Source organism: Bombina bombina, chromosome 2 (assembly GCF_027579735.1).
Source record: "Bombina bombina isolate aBomBom1 chromosome 2, aBomBom1.pri, whole genome shotgun sequence".
NCBI lineage: Eukaryota > Metazoa > Chordata > Amphibia > Anura > Bombinatoridae > Bombina > Bombina bombina.
The window spans coordinates 281,031,637-281,050,639 of record NC_069500.1 but is presented as its reverse complement, the minus strand read 5'-3'; the positions used below and the strand labels follow the sequence as shown (position 1 = coordinate 281,050,639).

Sequence of the window (19,003 nt, the reverse complement as noted above, 5' to 3'; positions counted from 1 at the left end):
TACACCGTTTCAGAATAACAACCTTTTTTCCCAGTCATGTGACTGCTATTGAAAACATTGAGAAGCTGTGAATTTATTAAAATAGCCAGTAGGTGGAGCTGTCCGCTTGTGTTGCAGCAAAGTCAAGCAAACTGAAATTAATCAGTTTTACCAGACCTGAGCTATCTAGCAGATTTCAAAGGAACAAGATCTTCCTGTCTATAAATCAGTCCAGATTGGAATGCATAGAAAGAACTGTTTGCAGAAAAATGCAAGTGAAGTCTGTGTTGTGATATTATTTTATTAGGTTTATAATGCTGTTTAGCAAATGTTTTTGTTCATTTAACTTAGTTTAAAGGGACAGTCAACACCAGAATTTTTGTTGTTTAAAAAGAAAGATAATCCCTTTATTGCCCATTCCCCAGTTTTGCATAATCAACACAGTTATAATAATACACGTTTTACCTCTGTAATTATCTTGTATCTAAGCTTCTGCTGACTGCCCCCTTATTTCAGTTCTTTTGACAGACATGCAGTTTAGCCAATCAGTGCTCACTCCTAGGTCACTTTACGTGCATGAGCTCAATGTTATCTATAGGAAAAATGTGAACTAATGCCCTTTAGTGGTCAAAATGTATTCAGATTAGAGGCAGTCTTCAAGGTATAAGAAATTAGCATATGAACCTCCTAGGTTTAGCTTTCAACTAAGAATACCAAGAAAACAAAGCAAAATTGGTGATAAAAGTAAATTGGGAAGTTGTTTAAAATTGCATGCTCTATTTAAATCATGAAAAAAAATTGGACTTGACTGTCCCTTTAATTATATATTCTGTGTTGTGTGATCATTTTATTAGGTTTATAATGCTGTTTAGCATTTAAAGGCTTTAAAAATAATGTATTAGGTGTTACTTATGACAATTTTGAGAGGGGCCTGGAATCTATCTCCCTCACTTCCCATTGACTTACATTATAAACTGGGTTTCAATTTACAACCATTCCTTCTGGAACCTAACACCGACGTAAATGGAGGGCTACGTGTATGTATGTGTATATATATATATATAATATATATATATATATATATATATATATATATATATATATATATATATATATATATATATATATATATATATATATATATATATATATATATATATATATAAATACACACATACAGGCAGTCCTCGGGTTACAGACATCCGACTTAAGTACAACTCGTACTTACATACAGAGAAAATAGAGCTTTATCGACAATCCTTCTTTCCAGGATAATCCAAAATACTGAAAATCCAATTGTCACAAGGACAGAAAGTGATGTGAAATTTTCTGAACAGGGGCACAGATAGCAAAACAAACTTTATCCTATGCTATCCAAAACAAAAAAAAAATGTTTGGCTAGAGTTTCACCTAAAAAAAGTGCCTGTTCCAACTTACATACAAATTCAACTTAAGAACAAACCTAAAGTCCCTATCTTGTACTCTTGTACGTAACCCGGGGACTGCCTGTATATATATATATATATATATATATATATATATATATATATATATATATATATATATATATATATATATATATATATATATATATATATATATATATATATATATATATATATATATATATATATATATATATATATTTACATTTACAAGGAACACAGTTCCACTGAAAATTGCCTTTACATTGCGTTATTTCTAACACCCCACACCCGCTCACTTTAACCCCTCATAACTGCTTCTTGCAGTAATTTTATAAAAAAATAAAAATGCTACAATTTTTTTTATTAAAAACTACAACACACTTTATTTTGGGGGCAATTGGGGCACATTGTGAAAATTAACCAAAGATCTGATGTTGTAATGGCTGGTCATTTGTTGCATGCCCGTAAACGGGTGAATTTCTCCGTTTACGGGCCTGAGATAAATTAGTGCTCCACTTGTAATCTTGCCCTAAATTGGGTAGGAAAGGGAGAATAGTCCCATGGATTTCAGTTATTTGTAAAACATTTTTAACCCAGGGCTTGACAAACATAGCCTCCAAAGCCACTGGGGTCTTAAAATAAGGCCCTAGAGCCCTTTATTAGACACACCATGAGTACGCCCAATTCACCCTTGAAAGCCACCACCAGCCGCGCCTAAAATTATAATTACAAAGTTTAATTTTGACTTTATTGTCCCTTTAAAGGAAAATGTTGGATTTCATGTACCTTTTACATACAATACTGCAAAATCCAAAACTATAAATTAAAGATCAACATATATAAAACTGTGCAGGCTCCACACACATTTCTCATACATACAATATTAAACCCAACTTACCTTTAGGTGCAGTTTTTGAATGATGCGGGAGAGCAGCCTGGGAAATTTACCTTCATCCATTGAATTGATAATGGATACTGCTTTCTTAATACTAGAAAAGAAAGAACACAAACTTGTAAGTAAATACACATTATTGGATATTTTAGTATCACTTAAAGAAGGCCAAAATAATTGTAGTGGCATGTAGGGACATTGAGCTCAAATTTGTTTCCCCATAAATAATCATGCACTTTGCAATGAACTTTCCCACTACTCCTAGAGAGACTATAGTGCATCCTGCAGGATTCCAAAACTCAGACCCAGCTACGTGCCACCCTGAAATAAAACCTAGCACTCAGCACTGGCACTTTGCCTGGGTGCAGCATTTAGGATGGCAAACTGGCACTTTGCCATGGTACAGTGTGCAGCATTTAGGATGGCAGAATGGCACTTTGCCAGGGTGCAGTGTGCAGCATTTAGAATGGCAGACTGGGACATTGCCAGGGTGCAGCATTTACAGAAATGTATAAGTAGAACAGCACAATTGACAATAAGGTGCTCGTGAAGACAGGTGAGCTGCCAATTCACCCAAAGTCTGTCCACAATGTACAGATGTCCACAGCACTCAAAAATGCAAAATTCTTTATTCAGGACATAAAATAACAGCAACGTTTCGGGGTTAATACCCCTTAATCATGCATGGGTTAACAATCTGTGTTACAAACTTTTATATCATGCACTTTGGCGCCAAAAGGCTAATTCCCTGGATTTCATGCATCTGTGTTACATGATATAAAAGTTTGTAACACAGATTGTTAACCCATGCATGATTAAGGGGTATTAACCCCAAAATGTTGCTGTTATTTTATGTCCTGAATAAAGAATTTTGCAACTTTGAGTGCTGTGGACATCTATACATTTAGGGTGCAGTATTTAGGATGACAGACTGGGACATTGCCAGGGTGCAGTGTGCAGCAGTTAGGATGACAGACTGGGACATTGCCAGGGTGCAGCAGTTAGGATGGCAGACTGGCAAGATACTGGCTTCAGTGTGCCATTATACAAGCTCTAAAGATATCAGCCCACTTACCCTTCATAATAGAGAATATTCCTAACTGAGGTAATCTCTTGTATTGCAGAAAGTAGCACTTGTTATATACATTAAAAGGTACAGTAAAGTCAAAATTAATCTTCAGTGGATTGGATAGAGAATGAAATTTGAAACAACTTTCCAATTTACTTCTGTTATCAATTTTGCTTAGCTCTCTTGGTACCCTTTATTAAAAAGAGTAATCTTAGGTTAGCTTAGGAGTGTGCATGTGTTTCTACCCATCTGGCAGCAGTGTTTGCAACATAGTTTATAGCAATGTTATACACAGATAAAAACACTGCTGTCCCTTTAAATGGGATAGAAAGAACAAAATTGACATATGAATGAATGCATTTCAATTTTAAATAGAAGCATTTTTGCAATATACTTCCATTAGCAAAAATACAAATCTAGTGAAAGTTATTATACACAATCCATATGCTAAAGAGGCTAGAAAATGAGTCCTCAGAGATCCAGTGGTGGTCTGTAATGTGTCATTGGAGACTTAGCTTGTGTCATACAAGCCACTGCTGGCTTGAAAAGGTGTGCTGTCTGAATGCTGGTGCACAGGGCACTCACAGCATATGTGTGTATGCCACTGAGAAGCAGTTACATATTTTACAGGTATTTTTGCTAACAGAAAAATGATTTAATTGGAATGTAAAGGCACCCATGCCATGCACATATAAATTTGGACCTTTCCATCCCTTTAAAAAAGTAACATTGTGTTGCCATTATGCAATATAAGAACAGTATACTATAAGTCACACTTAGTGTACACAATTCACTACAGTACACACCACTCAACAACCATGTCACGTGTTCAATTTGACAGCTAACTTCTGGGTAGCACCACTTACCTCGCACTTTCCTTTACAATCGCTGTAGCCATATTTACAGCCAGAATAGCTTCCAGTTATCACTCCTGTGTGCTTTATTATCAGTTGTTTAACTCTATGACCACCAAAGCAGTTCTCTGTATGTGAGTGACTATTCAGCCCAGCCACTGGCTCTGTTGCCGCCTCTCACCGCTTTCATAAGGTGGATGTGTACAATTGCTGAATATTTAAAGAAGCAACAGGGTTTAATAAAAATGTCACTGTAACTAAGCTTTGTAGTTGCAACTATAGACTAACACCCCTTTTCAGCCTAATATCTGTTTTAATAATGACTGAAATAATGACTGATACTACTAGAGTTTAAAGAAAAATACTTAAGATCACATACTGTATGAGCGACTTTTAGTTATAACTTATTGATGCAGACAAATGAACACATATAAAGTAGCCTTTCTATAAATGAAGAGACTAGGTAGATCGAAGTAATTACATTTGGGAAAGAAAAACTACTCATTTCAACTAGCAACTGTTAATCCACCTTAAATGAAACCAAGAGGCAGAGGAGGGGCTAAATGCAGGAACTGCTTGAGATGCTTTTTACACTGGTAGATGGAAATGAAAATCATGTCATGTGACACATTGGAGTCAGCTGACCTACTAGTATTGCCTAAGTTTCTACGGCAGCCTGGACACCTAACAGTGGGAATTACACATAACTGTTTTTAGAATGAATGATATGAAATAACCGAGGTGGGAAAAAAAAAACTCTACTAAAGCTGCTAGATTTGTTTTTTTATTACTGGACTAAGGAAGATCTGTTTTTTCTAATGACAGTTTGTCCCAGGGCAGATTCACAGTATTACAGCTACAGATCTAATTGGTATAAGGCTTCAGATGAGGGTTACCAACAATACTGCAGTGTTTATATCGCCAGGAACAATAAGTGGAGCCGTTATTTTGGGGTATAAAGTCCCTGTTTTTCCCCTTAGACTTTCCCCAGCCAGGTCTGCTTACCTACATGGGTACATTGTATGAAACCCTCAGCCTACTTATGTTTTTATACATTTCTGCAGATTTGTATACATAACCGTTTACTGTACACAGACACTAAAAGCAGCCCTGTCGGTACCTACTGTACAAACTGCTGTAAAAATAATGTTCACACAGCACAGCCTTAAAGGGCAGTTCACCGCCTGGTTATACCGTCTTAAAGGGACAGGGAAAAAACCCCAGTATTTAAAGGGTCCACTAGCACCACACAGTCTTAAAGGGACAGATCACAGTAATGTTCACACAGCATAACCTTAAAGGGCAGCTCTGCACCTGCTCACACAATCTTAAAGGTGCAGGCACACACAACTTTAGTGGGTAAACTCACACCACACGCACAGTTTTAACCCCTTACCGCAGTTGCGCTGGGCTTTGTTCCCGATGTAGACAAATAATCCCCGGCATCAAAGGGTTAAAGGAAGTGATAACAGTATGCATGCACGCAATGCACACAGCCAGGGTGGCTCCATCTTAAAGGGACAGTGGCACGTGCACACACACAATGCACTCACAGCCTTTAAAGCGACAACTTGCACGACACAGTCTTAAAGGGACAAATCGCAGTAATGTTCACAAAGCGCAACCTTAAAACGGACAACTTGCACCACACGCACATAACCTTAAAGGGACACTGAACCTAAATGTTTTCTTTTGTGATTCAGATAATAGCATGCAATTTTAAGCAACTTTCTAATTGACTCCTATTATCAATTTTTCTTCATTCTCTTGCTATCTTTATTTGAAAAACAAGGCATCTAAGCTTTTTTTGGGTTCAGAACTCTGGACAGCACTTTTTATTGATGGATGAATTTATCCACCAATCAGCAAGGACAACCCAGGTTGTTCACCAAAAATGGGCCGGCATCTAAACTTACATTCTTGCATTTCAAATAAAGATATAAAGAGAATAAAGAAAATTTGATAATAAGTAAATTAGAAAGTTGCTTAAAATGTTATGTTCTATCTGAATCCCAAAAGAAATTTTTTGGGTTCAGTCAGTGTCCCTTTAAAGAAACAGCTCAAACACAGCTCAGCCTTGAAGGGTAGCTTGCAGCCTGCTCACATAGTCTTAAAGGGGCAGGCACACACAAATTTTAGTGGTTAAACTCACACCACACGCACAGTCTTAAAGGGAGCAATAACATTATGCATCAGTACGCAACACGCACTGCCTTAAAGGGATGCTCTGTCTTAAAACCTTTAAAAGGACAACTTGCACTACACGCACACAGTCTTAAAGGAACAGCTCACACCATGGACAGTCTTTAAGGGACAGGCACACAGGCTTTTAAGCACACAGAAATGCACAAAGCCTTAAAGGGGCACTCAGTTTTAAAGTGACAAACACACACAGCCTATAAAGGGCCAGCTCACACCACACGCACACAGTTTTAATGGTACAGGTGCAGAAAAACAGCACACATATCCTTAAAGGCACAGGTCACATTACACTTGCACAGTCTTAAAGGCACACCCTTATGTAGTCTTACAGGGACAGATCACAGCATGCACCAACATATAGGTTGCACTTAGCACACACAGCTGTGAAGGAACATCTCACACCACTGCACACTGTAATGTTCACACAGCGCAACCTTAAAGGGCACCTTGACACCTGCACACACAGTCTTAAAGGGGCAGGCACACACAACCTTTAGTGGGTAAAGTCACGCCACATGCACAGTCTTTAAGGGAGTGTATGCATCTGCACTCAGCGCACGCAGCCTTAAATGAATGCTCTATCTCAAAGGGACAGGGACACGTTCACTCACACACAGAGCACTCACAGTCTTTAATGGGACAATTTGCACCACACGCACACAGTCTTAAAGAAATAGCTCGCACCACACACATACACACACAGTTTTAATCGTACAGGTGCACAAACACAGCACACACAGCCTTAAAGAGACAGCAATTTCATTTTGATCTATCAAATAACTGAAGGACACAGTAATATTTCAGTAGTGAAATGAGGTTTATTAGATTAACAGAAAATGTGCAATATGCATCAAAACGAAATAAGACAGGTACATAAATTTGGGCACCCTTGTTATTTTGTTGAGTTGAATGCCTGTAACTACCTAGCACTGATTAATTGGAACACACAATTGGTTTGGTGAGCCCATTAAACCTTGAACTTCATAGACAGGTGCATCCAATCATGAGAAAAGGTATTTAAGGTGGCCAATTGCAAGTTGTTGTTCTCTTTGACTCTCCTCTGAAGAGTGGCAACATGGGGGCCTCAAAACAACTCTCAAATGACCTGAAAACAAAGATTGTTCAACATTATGGTTTAGGGGAAGGCTACAAAAAGCTATTGCAGAGATTTAAGCTGTCAGTGTCCACTGTGAGGAACATACGACCAGATTACGAGTTTTGCGGTAAGAGGGGTGCGGTGCTAACTTGCAAGTTATTGTCACCACTCACTAACCTACAGCGTTGGTATTACAGGTTTTTATAAACCCGACGTTAAAAGACAAGAAGTGAGCGTAGAGCAAACTTGTGCTCCATACCGCACTCCAATACCAGCGCTGATTAAGTCAGCGGTGAGCTGGTTGTACGTGCTCATGCACGATTTCCCCATAAACATCAATGGGGAGAGCCGGCTGAGAAAAAGTCTAACACCTGCAATAAAGCAGCGTAAAGCTCAGTAACGCAGCCCCATTGATTCCTACGGGGAAACACATTTTATGTTTACACCTAACATGAACCCAGAGTCTAAACACCCCTAATCTTACACTTATTAACCCCTACTCTGCTGCTCCGGACATCGCTGCCACTATAATAAACATATTAACCCCTAAACCGCCGCACTCCCGCCTTGCAAACACTATTTAAATTTTATTAACCCCTAATCTACCGCCCCTAACATCGCCGCCACCTAACTACAATTAGTAACCCCTAATCTGCCGCCCCCAACGTCGCCGCCACTATAATAAACATATTGACCCCTAAACCGCCGTACTCCCGCATCGCAAACATTATTTAAATAGTATTAACCCCTAATCTGCAGTCCCTAACATCGCCGCCACTATACTATAGTTATTAACCCCTAAACCTAAGTCTAACCCTAACACTCCTTAACTTAAATATAATTAAATTAAATCTAAATCAAACCTACTATTAATAACTAAATAATTCCTATTTAAAACTAAATACTTACCTGTAAAATAAACCCTAAGCTAGCTACAATATAACTAATAGTTACATTGTATCTAGCTTAGGTTTTATTTTTATTTTACAGGCAAGTTTGTATTTATTTTAACTAGGTAGAATAGTTACTAAATAGTTATTAACTATTTACTAACTACCTAGCTAAAATAAATACAAATTTACCTGTAAAATAAAACCTAACCTGTCTTACAATAAAACCCAACCTTACACTACAATTATATACATTACCTAAATTAAATACAATTACCTAAATTACACAAAATTAAAAAAATTTACAAGATATTTAAACTAATTACACCTAATCTAATAGCCCTATCAAAATAAAAAAAGCCTCCCCAAAATAAAAATAAAAAACCCTAGCCTAAACTAAACTACCAATAGCCCTTAAAAGGGCCTTTTGCGGGCCATTGCCCCAAATAAATCCGCTCTTTTACCTGTAAAAACAAATACAAATAACCCCCCCAACAGTAAAAGCCACCACCCACACAACCAAACCCCCTAAATAAAACCCTAACTAAAAAAAACTAAGCTCCCCATTGCCCTGAAGATTCACTTATAGTTTTTAAGAGCCGAAATCCATCCTCAACGAAGTCGGGAGAAGTCCTCAACGAAGCCGGGAGAAGTCTTCATCCAAGCCGGGAGAAGTGGTCCTCCAGACGGCGTCCCTTAGATTCCGATTGGCTTAAAGAATTCTATCAGCCAATCGGAATTAAGGTTGAAAAAATCCTATTGTCTGATGCAATCAGCCAATAGGATTGAGCTTGCATTCTATTGGCTGATTGGAACAGGCAATAGAATGCAAGCTCAATCCTATTGGCTGATTGGATCAGCCAATGGAATTGAAGTTCAATCATATTGGCTGATTGCATCAGCCAATAGGATTTTTCAACCTTAATTCCGATTGGCTGATAGAATTCTTTAAGCCAATCGGAATCTAAGGGACGCCATCTTGGATGACGTCACTTAAAGGAACCTTCATTCGTCGGGTAGTCGTCAGAAGAAGCGATTGCTCCGCCTCGGATGTCTTGAAGATGGACCCGCTCTGCGCCAGATGGTTGAAGATAGATGATGCCGTCTGGATGAAGACTTCTGCCCGTCTGGAGGACCACTTCTCCCGGCTTGGATGAAGACTTCTCCCGGCTTCGTTGAGGACTTCTCCCGGCTTCGTTGAGGATGGATGTCGGCTCTTCAAAACTATAAGTGAATCTTCAGGGGTTAGTGTTAGGTTTTTTTAAGGGTTTATTGGGTAGGTTTTAATTTTAGGTTAGGGCTTTGGGCTGCAATAGAGCTCAATGCCCTTTTAAGGGCAATGCCCATCCAAATGCCCTTTTCAGGGCAATGGGGAGCTTAGGTTCTTTTATTTGGGGGGTTTGGCTGTGTGGGTGGCGGGTTTTACTGTTGGGGGGTTGTTTGTATTTTTTTTACAGGTAAAAGAGCTGATTTCTTTGGGGCAATGCCCCGCAAAAGGCCCTTCTAAGGGCTATTGGTAGTTTAGTTTAGGCTAGGGTTTATTTTTATTTTGGGGGGGCTTTTTTTTATTTTGATAGGGCTATTAGATTATGTGTAATTAGTTTAAATATCTTGTAATTTGTTTTTTATTTTGTGTAATTTAGTGTTTGTTTTTTTGTAATTTAGGTAATTTTATTTAATTTAGTTAATTGTATTTAATTTAGGTAGTTTATTTAATTGTAGTGTAAGGTTAGGTGTTAGTGTAAGACAGGTTAGGTTTTATTTTACAGGTAAATTTGTATTTATTTTAGCTAGGTAGTTATTAAATAGTTAATAACTATTTATTAACTATTCTACCTAGTTAAAATAAATACAAACTTGCCTGTAAAATAAAAATAAAACCTAAGCTAGATACAATGTAACTATTAGTTATATTGTAGCTAGCTTAGGGTTTATTTTACAGGTAAGTATTTATTTTTAAATAGGTATTATTAAGTTATTAATAGCAGGTTTGATTTAAATTTAATTTAATTATATTTAAGTTAGAGGGTGTTAGGGTTAGACTTAGGTTTAGGGGTTAATATGTGTATTATAGTGGCGGCGACGTTGGGGGCAGCAGATTAGGGGTTAATAAATTTAGGTAGGTGGCGGCGATGTTAGGGGCGGCAGATTAGGGGTTAATAATATTTAACTAGTGTTTGCGAGGCGGGAGTGCGGCGGTTTATGGGTTAATATGTTTATTATAGTGGTGGCAATGTCGGGAGCGGGAAATTAGGGGTTAATAAATGTAGGTAGGTGGCGGCGATGTTAGGGGTGGCGGATTAGGGGTTAATAATATTTACTAGTGTTTGCAATGCGGGAGTGCGGCGGTTTAGGTGTCAATATGTTTATTATAGTGGCGGCGATGTTCGGAACGGCAGAATAGGGGTTAATAATTTTATTATAGTGTTTGCGGGAGGGCCTCGGTTTAGGGGTTAACAGGTAGTTTATGGGTGTTAGTGTGCTTTTTAGCACTTTAGTTATGAGTTTTATGCTACAACTTTGTAGTGTAAAACTCATAACTACTGACTTTAGAATGCATTACGAATCTTGATGGGATAGGCTGTACCGCTCACTTTTTGGCCTCCCAGGAAAAGCTTGTAATATCGGCGCTATGGAAGTCCCATTGAAAAAAGACTTTACGCAATTTGCGTAAGTTGATTTGCAGTAAGGCCAAAAAAGTGTGCGGTGCCCCTAAACCTGCAAGACTCGTAATACCAGCGGTAGTGAAAAAGCAGCGTTATAACCTGATAACGCTGCTTTTTCACTATAACGCAAAACTCGTAATATAGCCGATAGTGAGGAAATGGAAGACCACAGGCACAGTTCTTGTTAAGCCCAGAAGTGGCAGGCCAAGTAAAATATCGGAGAGGCAAAGGATGGTGAGAAGGGTCAAAAACAGCCCACAGACCACCTCCAAAGACCTACAACATCATCTTGCTGCAAATGGTGTCACTGTGCATCGTTCAACAAAAAAGCGCACTTTGCACAAGGAGAAGCTGTATGGGAGAGTTATGCGGAAGAAGCCTTTTCTACACACATGCCACAAACAGAGTCACTTGAGGTATGTAAACGCACATTTGGACAAGCCAGCTTCATTTTGGAAGAAGGAGCTGTGGACTGATGAATCGAAGGTTGAGTTATTTGGTCATATCAAGGGGCGTTATGCATGGCGGCAAAAGAACACAGCGTCACAAGACAAACACTTGCTACCCACAGTAAAATTTGGTGGATGTTCTATCATGCTGTGGGGCTGTGTGGCCAGTGCCGGTACCGGGAATCTTGTTAAAGTTGAGGGTTGCATGGATTCCACTCAATATCAGCAGATAGTTGAGAATAATGTTGAGGAATCAGTGACAAAGTTGAAGTTACGCCGGGGCTGGATATTTCAACAAGACAACAACCCAAAACACTGCTCAAAATCCACTCTGGCATTTATGCAGAGGAACAAGTACAATGTTCTGGAATGGCCATCCCAGTCCCCAGACCTGAATATCATTTAAAATCTGTGGAGTGATTTAAAGCGGGCTGTCCATTCTCAGCAACCATCAAACCTTACTGAACTGGAGATGTTTTGCAAGGAGGAATGGTCCAAAATACCTTCATCCAGAATCCAGACACTCATTACATGCTATAGGAAACGTCTAGAGACTGTTATTTCTGCTAAAGGAGCTTCTACTAAATATTAATGCAATATTTCTGTTGGGGTGCCCAAATTTATGCACCTGTCTAATTTCGTTTTGATGCATATTGCACATTTTCTGTTAATCCAATAAACCTCATTTCACTACTGAAATATTACGGTGTCCTTTAGTTATTTGATAGATCAAAATGAAATTGCTGATCCAAACACCCAATTATTTATAAATGAAAATCATGGAAATTGTCAGGGGTGCCTAAACTTTTCCATGCAACTGTATATACATATGTATATATGTATATATATTTGGATCCACTTCCAAATCATTTGAATGAGTGACAGTTTGATATGTTCACATTCCTCTAAATCAGAATTCTGGAAATTCTCTGTGTATTTGCAAGATGAAACGCTACTGGGGGGAAGTTTTTGTAAGTCCTGTTCCCCATAAATTGTTGGGGAACAATAATTAGTGATAGTGATTGGGAACATGGATGGACTATGCCTCTCACACTAGAGCACAGAGATCACCAAATTATGTAAACAGAGATGTTGATTAGACTCATAATTGCAATCAAAATAAAGCAGTAGGTTACAAGGGTTTCTGTATATAAGTAATTGGTTCCATTCTTTCTGGCAAGGATTGATTACTATATAGTTGGCCAACAAAAGGTCAACACTGAATATGGCTCACTAGGGGTTAACACACACATATTAATATAGAACTAACAATGGGTTGACAGGGATTTATATGTGTCTTAAAGTGGAAGTTAACACTTCTCTGTATGTGTATATATATATATATATATATATATATATATATTTTTTCTGCCACAAGACCCTACTGTGCTTTTAACCCTGTGATGCCCCCCCCCCCCCGGTTATCTGTTAGGCTGTCCAGTATTTTTTCGAAGGACAGCTGGTAACCCTAGCTACACTATGGAACAACATTGTGAAAGGGGGGGATACATGTTGGGAAAAGTGATCTGGGAAAGGGGGTAGGGTATAGAGGGGGGGGCAGCTACACTACAGAAAAATATGAGTATATAAAAAACCTCAAAAAGGCTCAAAATTGAACAAACTGTGTACTGGCAGACAGCTGCCAGTACCCCAGATGGTGGCAAACAGGTAGAGGGGGGAGGGTTAGAGAGCTGTTGGGGGGGGATCAGGGAGGTTGGGAGATCCTACACTCTAGAATATATATTTAAAAAAAAAGCCTTTTATTTTAGTACTGGCAGACTTTCTGCCAGTACTTAAGATGGCGGTGACAATTGTGGGGTGGGGGAGGGAAGAGAGCTGTTTAAGAGGGGTCAGGGTCAGGTGGGAGGCTGATCTCTACACTAAAGCTAAAATTAACTGTACAAGCTACCTAATTAATGCCTTCACTGCTGGGCATAATACAAGTGCGGTGCACAGCGGCATTTAGCAGCCTTCTAATTACCAAAAAGCAATGCCAAAGCCAAATATGTCTATTTCTAAACAAAGGGGATCCCAAAGTAGCATTTACAACCATTTGTGCCATAATTACACAAGCTGTTAGTAAATAATTTCAGTGAGAAACCTAAACTCCTAGATCAATACTTTGGGACGTCTACTAAAAAAAAATATATACATGTGAAGGTTCAGGGATTCCTGACAGATATCAGTGTTCCAATGTAACTATCACTAATTTTGGGGAAAAAAAATGGTTTGGAAATAGCTACTTGTATTTATTGCCCTATAAGTTGCAAAAATCAAAGAACATGTTAACATTGGGTATTTCTAAACTCAGGACAAAATTTAGAAACTATTTAGCATGGGTGTTTTTTTTTGGTGGTTGTAGATGTGTAACAGATTTTGGGGGTCAAAGTTAGGAAAAGTGTGTTTTTTTCCATTTTTTTCATCATTTTATATTTTTTTTTATAGTAAATTGTATGATATGATGAAAATAATGATATCTTTAGAAAGTCCATTGAATGGCGAGGAAAACAGTATAAAATATGTGTGGGTACAGTAAATGATTAAGAGGAAAATTACAGCTAAACACAAACACTGCAGAAATGTAAAAATACCCCTGGTCCTGAAGGGTAATGTCAGGGTAAAGGTCAATGACATAATATATATATATATATATATATATATATATATATATATATATATATATACTAATATATATACGTAAATTAAATAATATAAAAAGGATGTGTGTATATATGAAGCCGTCTATTTTATCAGATGTGCTATAGAATAGAAATTCTGATGTCAGGATTTAACTCAAAAACCCCTACCAGATCGGAGCTGGGTGAATACACGTTTATCAGGATTGGAAATCAGCATAGCTTTGAAACACCACCTCCTGCTGTGTGAGCACACAGACATTTTCCAAAAGGAACTAACTCAGTGACCATGCTCATTTGACTATATGCAGAGTTTTATGACTCTAAGACATTTGGCCTGCCCAATTTTAGAACAGTCACTTAGAGGAATGTTGGGGAAGTAATTTTGAAAGAGAACAAAGGTTGTGGCTTGAGACAGGACCAAAACCATTTGCTCCTTCATTAAAAATACAAGCATCCCTTACCCCCATACAGTTAATAAAAACATAAATGTCTAAGGCTGTTGATTTAGGAGATAATGAGATGGGAATTAGCAGACTGGAATCAGGATACCATTTATCTTTCAAACTGAAAAGGTGTAATAGGATCTCAAAAGTAACATGTTTTATGAGAGTTTTCAGCATTTGCACTTAAGTACAGGGGACCCCATGTGGTGAGTATGAGACAAAAAGTCTGGCAACTGAGTACTGAAAGGGCAGTGGAGAACGTTAGGATAACAGCACATGATTTCAAAACAACTGTATATATTTTAATGGATATGAGACATATATATATATATATATATATGTGTGTGTGTGTATGTGATATATACGTGTATATTTTGAAAGCATGAATATCTTAACCTCTGTGTTTTTAAGAATATAAATAAATACTTGTGGACCTGGAAAGAAATAATTAATGACACTTATTACTTTATTTCAGATGGAATGCCTGCGTGAGATGAAATAAGTCATATCATATGAATGTGCAATAAATGTTTATAAAGTTTTAAATACATCTTTTAAAATATAGTGAGATGAAGATATGGAAGTTACTTTGATGTGATATGACTATGAAATATAAATTTTCTGTTAGGCTAAATGAAATATAAATTATTTTAATATAATATTAGATGTATTTGATATTTCATATCAGAATAATCAGAAAAAAATAACCTAATATTAACCATCTGTAATTGGGGTTATATATGATTAATGCAGAGAGTGTAATCTGATTAAATAACCATTTTATGAAAATAACTTGCTTAAAAATGTTTTAGAAATGTAAGGTGAATCTGTTTTGTTTGTAATGCTGCCACCCGGTGTTGCCATGAGAGAACTACAGCCAGAAAGCCTTTTGGCTGTTGGGAATGAGATATTCCGGTTATCCAATAGCAGGGACAAGGTTTCGAAGGGCCACCCATATTTCACACCTATGATTAGACAATAAGTTGTATGCAGAAGGGAAAAAAGGGAGACTGGCTTCTGAGTTTGGTAACTGACTGAAACTGTTTGCGTGGAACACAGTCAAACTATAAAAACAAAGTGGGCCATACTTCTCCTCTTCCATTGCAATTACACTTATTTTATATGAGGTGGGAAAAGTCTTGAAGCTGAACATCATTTTGGTAAAGTATAAGAAAAGGGCTGCTAATTACATGTGATATTTTAAAGTCACTGCAGTTTAAAGTACAGTTAAAAGATTTAAAGAAGCAGTGTGTTTTTCAAGTTAGCATTTCATAGCCTATATATATTGTTTAAATCTGTATCTGATTTGTTAAGTAACTCATCTGTGCAAGTTCTGATATTGTAAGTTAATTATTGTATTAGGATAAATTGCAGTTAAATAGCAGAATATATATATTATCCTATTGCTTAAGAGCACAGCTTAGAATTGTATTGCTTGGATGTTAAAAGATTTGTAAATAAGGTGGGTTTTTAAGATAAGCGTGTATGAATTTTGCATAGCATATTTAAATAGTTTTCAAGCGCATATACATTTATTTCATATTCCTTTTTATTGCAAATATATTTCAATTTGTTCATGGATATTAACTAAATAAAAGAATTCAGATATTTATATTAATTGTATGGTCTAGTAGATGCACGGTTGATTAGGGTTTCTATTTTTAAGGAAAATTATTATTTGTATTGTGTTTATAACCCTGCCATAAGCTGATATATTATTTGAATAGCACTACTAAGATTTTCATAAATATACTGACAGTAAGAAAATTGAAAAATGGTCTGGTCACTAAGGGGTTAAAGGGCTGGCACACTCACGCAATACATTAGAGATTAGGCACTAACAGAGCCAGGCTGTCAATAAATGTATCAATATAATGTGGAAAAATAGCTATGACCTTTCATACATTAAAAAGCAAATGCAGTGAAAACATTCTATTGTATGGATAGCAGGATGTTTATGTTACCTTCCATTCAAGGGCTTATGTATAGTTAATTATAAAAACATAAACATTTTATTCATTTCAATTCCTGGCAAACAGCATCCTTTCCTACACCTCATAAGAGAGGGAAAGCAGCACATGTTTGTACACAGATACTGTTGTACTGAGGAGAGTGCAATATTGTCTACAGCTGAAAGACAGGACCAGTTTCAGATACTGCTCTGTGTACATTAAGCACATCATCCAATAAAAGTGGAAAACACAGGAAGACCATAGTTCAAAATATAATGGATGCAGCAGACATTCAGTGTGCGATATGCCGTAGGTTAATAAGTTAATAAGTAACAGTCACATATGTAAAACAAGTAACGAACACTGCCAATTACAAAATTATAGTCATGGCATTGATGGAAAACACTGGGTATGTATAACATGCGTTTACAGGAAAAGTGTACGTTATGGTTCATTTTTTACTTGCAGTCATCTGTCTTTCAAGCAAATCATTTTTTGGCGTACTGCTGAAAACAAGATATGCCCCAAAAAGTGGCACATCACAAAGCCAACATCCAAGATAAAAATATAGTAGTTGACTGGTTCAATTTCTGCTGAGAGGAATGTGGGAAATATTTAGAATGTTCCTTTACAGAATTAGGTGGATTTAATGAAGATGGAAACCAAATTGTAGTAGTGATTGATGAATGCAAGTTCTTTCACCAAAATTACTACAGGGGCTGTTGGACGGAAGGACACTGGGTATTTGGAGGAATAGAAAGAGGATAAAAAAGATGTTTCCTACGTATTGTTTATAGCTAAACAGCTGCCACATTTGAACGCGTAATACAGCAGTAAATATTGCCAGGGAGTCATATAATTTCTGATGGATAGAAACATATTTAACTGCTTGGTGGACCAATAGCAGAACTTTGTGCAACCAGAAAATGAGGACATTTATTCCCAAAATATTGAGAACTTGTGGATGTGGCAAAGCGTAAATTGCACAGACAGTTTAAAACAAGTAGAGAACTATTTCATTCATATGTTAACAAATTTGAGATTTGATCATGAGTTGGAGATGTTGTTTTTGCATTTTTTTTAGTTGGTTATTGCCAAGAACTATTCTCTGTGAGTAAAGCCAAATGACAAGGATCTCTACTCTACAGTAAAATAAGACAAGTGTATAATCAATGCTGGTTTCTTGTGTTTTATATTTAATAATAGAAATGTTTTTGTTCTAATGTTTTTTCTTGTAGTTGCAAACATCTAAATTTAAAAGCAACATAGTCTGTTTAAATATAAAGTTACTAATTAAAGGCAATCTCAACCTGTATATATTTAATAACTATATTGCAGTGTTATTGCTCATTGTATAATCAGAAATATCCCCAGTGGAAAATGTGTTCAATTTCTATATGCATTTCTGAATGTGAGATGAAATTTGTTTAGGAATCTTTCTTATGTTCGTCACCACTTGTAATTAATATAGCAGGTACCGAGCTGCCCTATAAGGGTTGCTCGGTGTGAACATTACTGTGAGCTGTCCCTTTAAGACTGTGTGCATGTGGTGCTAGTTGACCCTTTCAAAACTGAGTTTTTGCCTGTTCCTTTAAGACTGGGTGACCAAGCAGTGAGGTGCCCTTTAAGGCTGTGCTGTATGAACATTATTTTCTCAGCAGTTTGTAATCATAAACTAAAAGATTGGGACTTTCATTCAAAAAAGGCTGTGGAAACGCTTATGTTTTTTATTAAAGGGACAGTCAAGTCCAAAAAAAACTTACATGATTCATATAGGGCATATAATTTTAAACAACTTTCTAATTTACTTTTATCCCCAATTTTGCTTTGTTCTCTTGGTATTCTTAGTTGAAAGCTAAACCTAGGAGGTTCATATGCTAATTTCTTAGACCTTGAAGGCCCCCTCTAATTTTGACAGTTGTTCACCACTAGAGGGCATTAGTTCATGTGTTTCATATAGATAACATTGAGCTCACGCACGTGAATTTACCTAGGAGTGAGCACTGATTGGCTAAAATGCAAGTCTGTCAGAAGAACTGAAATGAGGGGGCAGTTTGTAGAAGCAAAGATAACAAGGTAATCACAGAGATAAAAAGTGTATTATTATAACTGTGTTGGTTATGCAAAACAGGGGAATGGGTAATAAAGGGATTATCTATCTTTTTAAACAGCAACATTTCTGGTGTTGACCGTCACTTTAATTACCCTTTCATATAGGAAAACATGAAAGAGTAATTAAAAAAAAATAATTAAGGGCCAGATTATAAAATCTTACTTTTCACACTCACAGAAACGAACAACCGGCTCAATACCATTGTTAGCCTGTTCTATGACGATTTACCACCTGGGTGCAGCTTCTTTTAGCCCAGTAATGATTTTTAACAAAGTAGAATTTTCCTGTAGTATATCAGTCTGATCCCACCTATTAAGGCATAGTGTGCTAAA

At 37.1% G+C, this 19,003-nt stretch overlaps 1 protein-coding gene across 1 annotated transcript in view; it reads right to left on the bottom strand.

Annotated features, from left to right (window-relative positions):
- The window catches only part of COMMD10 (COMM domain containing 10), a 1,017,192-nt gene extending 1,012,435 nt beyond the window's left edge, over window positions 1–4,757 (bottom strand). Inside the window, exons 1-2 of the mRNA XM_053701577.1 lie at window positions 4,234–4,757; window positions 2,305–2,395 (exon numbers count right to left, since the gene is read on the bottom strand). Of these exons, the coding sequence (XP_053557552.1) occupies window positions 2,305–2,395; window positions 4,234–4,265 (123 nt within the window). The 5' untranslated portion in view covers window positions 4,266–4,757. The remainder of the gene's footprint in view (window positions 1–2,304; window positions 2,396–4,233) is intronic.
- Between the last annotated feature and the right edge of the window lie 14,246 nt (window positions 4,758–19,003).